Source organism: Hoplias malabaricus, chromosome 11 (genome assembly GCF_029633855.1).
Source record: "Hoplias malabaricus isolate fHopMal1 chromosome 11, fHopMal1.hap1, whole genome shotgun sequence".
Lineage (NCBI taxonomy): Eukaryota > Metazoa > Chordata > Actinopteri > Characiformes > Erythrinidae > Hoplias > Hoplias malabaricus.
Genome location: NC_089810.1, coordinates 10,447,100 through 10,453,979, shown reverse-complemented (window position 1 = coordinate 10,453,979; position 6,880 = coordinate 10,447,100). Strand labels below are relative to the sequence as shown.

At 40.2% G+C, this 6,880-nt stretch overlaps 1 protein-coding gene across 2 annotated transcripts; it reads right to left on the bottom strand.

Annotated features, from left to right (window-relative positions):
• Positions 1 to 25: 25 nt before the first annotated feature.
• Positions 26 to 4,467, bottom strand: arl2bp (ADP-ribosylation factor-like 2 binding protein). 2 transcript variants are annotated; one of them, XM_066685199.1, is made up of 7 exons: positions 4,240 to 4,467; positions 2,787 to 2,856; positions 2,636 to 2,697; positions 2,423 to 2,526; positions 2,238 to 2,323; positions 1,503 to 1,599; positions 26 to 1,035 (listed from the first exon to the last, which is right to left on the bottom strand). In XM_066685199.1, exons 1-7 carry the CDS (start codon positions 4,256 to 4,258, stop codon positions 928 to 930), a joined length of 546 nt encoding a protein of 181 aa, XP_066541296.1. In that variant the 5' UTR covers positions 4,259 to 4,467; the 3' UTR covers positions 26 to 927. The 2 variants fall into 2 exon arrangements, with proteins under 2 accessions (XP_066541296.1, XP_066541295.1); XM_066685198.1 differs by having other exon boundaries at positions 32 to 1,035; positions 2,423 to 2,529; positions 4,240 to 4,462.
• Positions 4,468 to 6,880: the final 2,413 nt, after the last annotated feature.

Sequence of the window (6,880 nt, the reverse complement as noted above, 5' to 3'; positions counted from 1 at the left end):
ATAAATTCATATTTACAAATACAATGAAAGTCTAACACAAATAATCTGAAGCACTAAGAAAACACACAAACTCAAAAGAAGTGATAGAACCTTCAGCGCATAGACACTTCAGGAAAAAGGAACAAGGAATTTATGAGCTTTTGTAATCTCTTACATGTGGAAATTGTACGAGGCATAAAAAGAGAAGAAACAAAAGCAAACATACCAAACGTAATCTACCTTGTATTTTAAGATAGATAAAAGTTGGAAAAGGCCTGTCATCAGAGCATATGCTTGCTTCTTTAACCTGCACATGTCCCAGAGTCATGGAGATTCTCTTGGCAACACAGGCATAAATGTGTTATTTCAGAATACGTCATAGGTGAGCCTCTGTTTCTCCAACTGCTCACAATACCTCTACGATAAACTTTCCAATGGCAGGCATGTCACGTGGTGCTTTCTAAACATTTAAGGAGCCCTTTTGATTAATGAGTTGAAAGGAAATTTGTGATGTAACTCACTAGTGATAAAAAGGGAGGTGCCTGGGGTATAACAACGTTCGCCAGAAATCAGTTTCTGTCAAACTGCACATACACATCGGCTTTACTCCTACAACAGATCTACTTGTAATAAAGCTATTGCAACAAACAACACACACCAAAGATAATGCAAATTTTCCTGGTAAGCCTTTGAAATACTGTGGGAGGAACAGAAAGCAAGATGTATTACATAATGTCAAGTTTAAATATTAAACCAAAGTAAACTCATGGTCCCCATCATGGGGTTAGCATGGCGGCATATAAAGCTCCTGAAACTGGAGCACCACTAAATACATGGCTGAGGGAGCATAAATGGGATTTTGGGGGCCCTTTGAAAGGATTTGATGTTAGGGGAATTTGATTGATGAAGCTAGATTGAGACATGTATTAGACCTCATATCTCATTGGCTCAGAGGGAACCTGACGCAGTACTGGAAGTGACTGTTGCAGAAGCAGCTGAAGACAATGACTTCACCACCAGGCCAGTGCTTAGGTCCAGGCCTCGCCCTTCACGTTCCTGCAAACAAAAGGACATTAAACATTCCCTATGACATAGACTAAGAATATTTTTTAAAAATAAAATGATTGCAATTCTATTATTGGTTACTTTATCATAACACAGTTATTGTTTTTTTTTTACTACACAGAATTTTTTTGATGCATTGCAGTGCAACACTTTTGATACTGCATCTGTTAAGCAGTACACAAAAAAAACAGTTGAATATACAATAGTCTGGTGTTTTTATATATATTGCTAGCATATAACAATGTATACAATTTGTGTTATCAAATATTTTCGCTGTGTTTATTTTTAGCTAAAAAATCCATAATAATTCTTAAACTAAACGAGAATTATTTAAACATATTTCAACTTAAGCAGGCATGGAGTTTGGTGTTCCTTTTGTTTCTTTAACATTAGAGAGCCCCACTTAAATCTGAGACTATACTGATTATGTGCATAAAGCATAAAATATCATAACTTACTGCTCTGTAATCAAGGAACATCTCTTTAAAGGCCATAAAGTCTGTAAAGGTGAGCAGCATGTCAAATATGTCCCCCGAGACCTCATCTTTGTGTTGCCTTATATTGTGAATAAAGGAGAATACAAAGTGAGTCAAAATAAAGGAAACAATAAGTTCTGGATCTGAACATTACTTTCACCTGATCTCTATTGCCATGATCAACTGCAGGAAATTCCATTAAATACGGTCTTAAAAAACCCAGAGAACTACAACTTTGTCAACGAAATGTTGTTGCTGGCCAGAATGTGTGTGACTAATATGACCACTGCAAAATAAATAGATTATATTTAAAAAGCCTCTTTCATCGCTTGAATATCCGATAGTGTAAACAAAGATGTGTACACAAAGACCTTTACAGTGAAATTTTACATGAACTTTTGCATAATGTAATATGCAAAGTGCAGAATGTTTTTATTTAAAGCTGCACTTCAATGTTTGAAGTACCAATGTCTGTTATTGTCCTCACTATTGCTGTTACATAATGTTTCATAAAACTAAACGCAACCACAGAGTACTAATGAATCTCAAGAGTGCCAATATATAGTTAAGGAGCCTCAAAGTATCATAACATTTTATCATAACAGTGCTGCCAGTTAGGTTCAACCCTTTTTTTTGTCAGTTTGCTCAGTGAAATACAAAATTTAACAATGCACCTTGACAAAGTGACAGATGTATAAATAATTAGGAATAACTTACTTCAGTGAATGAGTGAAGTCATTCATATTAAACCCAGGAATTCGTGCAATCAATTGCTGTTCCAGATACTTCTCTAAGAGATCAACCTGGCAAATTATATGGGAATACCAGACGATCAAACCCGCAAGCACAATATCAGGGTTTGTAAACTGATTTAAAAATAATATATAAATAAAACTGCTTACATATTCATTGAAAATGGGTGTATAACTGAGCTTATTTTCTTCAGAGTCATCAAACTCAAGGTAATATTTTTCCATGAAAGACTGCTGAAGATTTTGAAAGTCATCTTCTGTGAAAAGAATGCAGTTTAATCAATGTTATTTTGCCCAATGAGAGAAATATGAATGGTCTAATAAAACTATAGGCAACCGCGCATCTGTGCACATAGAGCTCACCCATTATAATATCCTCAATATTCCCAATTACAGCATCAAACACAGTATCAGCATCAGATGATCTGGAGAAATATATGAACACAATGAAAAGAATGTTATCGCTTAAATTATTCTTAACTTCAGTATTTGGCCTAGAATAAACAATGCTCACCTTGAGACTGCAAAATGCTCTTCTTCCAAGTCTTGCATCTCCACAATATTCTCTACACCACTGATTAGATCTAAAATAAAAAGACGTGAGATTAGAAATTTATTGGAACAGTACATTTAACTGACACCTACAAAGAAAAGATTTATAATGCTTAAGCGTACTGTCTGATTGTATTTTGTAAATATAAGCACATTGTGGGCCATGTCTGAGCACTGTGTGTTCTTTTAAGAGATTTAAAAAGAGAGTTCAAAAAGAACATTGTTCAATGTAAGACTGAAAAGAAAAGACATCTTTCACCATCATCATCCACCATAAATAATACTGTAAAAAGTCACAGTCTGTACAGACCCGGGCCAAAGAGAACTCTTACTATTTATGACCTTCAAGTCTTCAGACAGCATGGCATGAAAAACAGCCATGAAATGGTCATAAATATAGCCACAGAGGATCAGGGTTACTTTAAAATAAACACTGTCACATAACAGTCCACTACTGCCTCAAGAAATGCAATCTGAAAGAATTATGCGGAGTCCCCTGAGCCCAAACTCATCTCAGATGGTCAGATGACTCCATTTACAATCTGTTTCGGCTTAGTTTTGAGGAAAATGTACATTGACTTCTCTGTGACAGAGATGAAAGGCACCATCCACACTGCCATCACTGAACGATGCATAAACACGCCTTTGCATATGTGTGAAGTTATTATGTGTGCATTAAAGCAGAGGCGTATATTGGCATTTTACACAAACATATGCTGCCATCAAGGTGATGTTCTTTTCCTGGAAAGCCATGGTTATTTCAGCAAGACAATGCCAGGCCTCATTCTACATCAGCAGAATGAAGCAAGGCTTCTCAAACGTGGAGTGTGTGTTGACTGGCCTTCCTAGAATCCAGCTCTGTCTCTAATGCAGTTAATAAAAAGGAAAATATGAAAAGAGTTACCGTGGACTTATAAAGGAAGAATGGGCAAAAAGTCAAACAAGTTGGTCAGTGAAAACGCTGGAAATATTTTATTTGTACTAATGGCGGTTAGTTACGTAAAGACTGAACAAACAACACATTCTTCTTTCTACTGCATTTAACAATACCCTCTTTTCTGGAAACTGGGTTCGTACATATCACTATATTCTTAGAACAGGTTCTCCAGGACAGGAAACAAGGGTTTTAACCATGTAAATAAACAATGATAGAATCCCATTGATCTTTAATGCATAATGGTTCCCTTTACTGACGCTGGATTAATTCGGGAAACTTTAAAAGTCTCTAAAGACGAAGTAGCTATCACTAGCTGTGGGAACTAGTGCTGAACTCTAGGCTAATGGTTAGCTATAGCTGGCTAACAGCGCTAATGTGACAGCTAAGCGACAGTAACATTTCCGTGTGTAAAAGTGAGATAAGGTCTTTGTCTCCTTGATAAAGTTAATATAAATTCACAATAAAGCTCATTACTGACCTATCTCCTGAACATCCATCACAAATACACAACACAACAGCACCGCTCTGCTGCCACGGCAACGGGAGCACGCGCGCCTCCGGAAAAGAGATCCGAGAAAAAACACGGTTTACACTGAGGTTCCGGTTCCAGTGAAAAAAATATTTTCGCCACCATCCGCTAAAAAACATATCAGGACCAAAATAAACCATCAATGCCATGGCTGAACATTGCCTGCAACGTTCCAAAGACACGGGAACGCTAACCCTAAACCTAACACGAGCAGAATCAGACAGCCAAGGTGTTTTTATAAAAGTCAAAGTCAAAGTACACATTATTATCCCAAAACTTGGAAATTTGTTTGGTCAAAGTGCAGCACATTTAGAATAAATATACTTATAATTAGGTATCCCCTCCCCCCAATAAAACAATAAAATGAATAAAACAATGAAAATGAAAAACTGTTACAAGAATGAAATATAAAGTTCATTTTCTTGATCTGTGTTTTTCATTAAAAAGTCTGATAGCTGAGGATACAAATAACACACTAAACCATCAATTCATCATCTGTAACCCTTATCCAGTTCAGAGTCGCCGTGGGTCCAGAGCCTACCTGGAATCATTGTGCGCAATGTGGGAATACACCCTGGAGGGGGCGCCAGTTCTTCACAGGGCAACACAGACTCAAACCTACGGACACTTTTGAGTTGCCACTCCACCTACAAACGTGTATTTTTGGACTGTGGGAGGAAACCGGAGCACCCGGAGGAAACCCACCTCGACACGGGGGAGAACACACCAACTCCTCACAGACAGGGGGAATCGAACCCACAACCGCCAGGTCCCTGGAACTGTGTGATTGCGACACCACCACACAGTAAACCGTTTGGTTTTAACTGACCTTTGAAGCAACCTACTGTTGCCAGGGTTGCTGAGTTGAAACCTGCTGTATGAGGGGTGGGGCGGCACGGTGGCGCAGCAGTGTGTGTTCTCCCCGTGTCCGCGTGGGTTTCTTCCGGGTGCTCCGGTTTCCTCCCACAGTCCAAAAACACACGTTGGTAGGTGGATTGGTGACTCAAAAAGTGTCCGTAGGTGTGAGTGTGTGAGTGAATGTGTGTGTATGTCTGTGGTGCCCTGTGAATGACTGGCGCCCCCTCCAGGGTGTATTCCCGCCTTGCGCCCAATGAATCCAGGTAGGCTCTGGACCCACCGTGACCCTGAACTGGATAAGGGTTACAGATAATGAATGAATGAATAAATGAATGAATAATAATGCTTTGTTCTTACATAGCACTTTTCTAAAACCCATAGACGCTTACAATCATTAGTACATAGACAGGTGGATAGGAACATTCAACACACAGACAATACAGGTTCAAAAGTTAGGAGGAACCACAACATAGAATTACAATTTCTGCAGAACATCAGCAATGAACGACTAAGTTAAGCAGAAGGAATACTATAAGCAAGAGAGCAGAGGTGAGTCTTAAGATTACATTTAAATATGGGAAGAGATGGAGATTGTTTGACCACAGTTGGGAGAGAATTCCAGCGCTGGGGTGCAATTGGTATAATGGGTAAAGTACTCATTCATTATCTGTAACCATCCATTATCTGTAACCGCTTATCCAATTCAGGGTTGCGGTGGGTCCAGAGCCTATATGGAATCAATGGGCGCAAGGCGGTAATACACCCTGGAGGGGGCGCCAGTCCTTCACAGGGCTACACAGACACACACACACACACATTCACACTTTTGAGTCGCCAATCCACCATCCAACGTGTGTTTTTGGACTGTGGGAGGAAACCGGAGCAGCCGGAGGAAACCCTCGCGGACACGGGGAGAACACACCAACTCCTCACAGACAGTCACCCGGAGCAGGAATCAAACCCACAACCTCCAGGCCCCTGGAGCTGTGTGACTGCGACACTACCTACCGTGCCGCCTGGGTAAAGTACAAATAAGTAAATTTTAGGAGTAACCCAACTCTTGTTGTCAGAGCAAGTGAAAAGTACTGGCTAAAAGAGGACCCTACCCTGGTATAATTCATTCTATGTCAATAAAACTATATAAATGATGCCTTAAAAGTTAATCAGGGAGTCGTGCTGCCTGTGATAGAATCCTCTATTACTTGTCTTTAATTTGTTAATTGTCTTTAATATGTTAACGTCAGTCGCAGTCACACAGCTCCAGGGGCCTGGAGGTTGTGGGTTCGATTCCCGCTCCGGGTGACTGTCTGTGAGGAGTTGGTGTGTTCTCCCTGTGTCCGCGTGGGTTTCCTCCGGGTGCTCCGGTTTCCTCCCACAGTCCAAAAACACACGTTGCAGGTGGATTGGCGACTCAAAAGTGTCCGTAGGTGTGAATGTGTGTGTGTCTGTGTTGCCCTGTGAAGGACTGGCGCCCCCTCCAGGGTGTATTCCCGCCTTGCGCCCAATGATTCCAGGTAGGCTCTGGACCCCCGCGACCCTAAATTGGATAAGGGTTACAGATAATGGATGGATGGATGGATGTTAACGTCATGTACTACATTAGGATTAGGACAAGAATCAATGTTAGAGCAGAGGTAAAGACAGCGAAACGGCGACACCTAGTGTTCATAAGGCAAGCTGAGGTTTGTTACTTAAACCTGCTTAAATAGCGAGCCAAACGAAACATATCTCT

Coding starts and splice junctions, on each gene's coding strand:
- arl2bp (XM_066685198.1), bottom strand. Junction 2,324..2,422: donor CACCCATTTTCAATGAATAT/GTAAGCAGTTTT, acceptor ATAATTTGCCAG/GTTGATCTCTTAGAGAAGTA. Junction 1,036..1,502: donor TGTTCCTTGATTACAGAGCA/GTAAGTTATGAT, acceptor TTTTGTTTGCAG/GAACGTGAAGGGCGAGGCCT.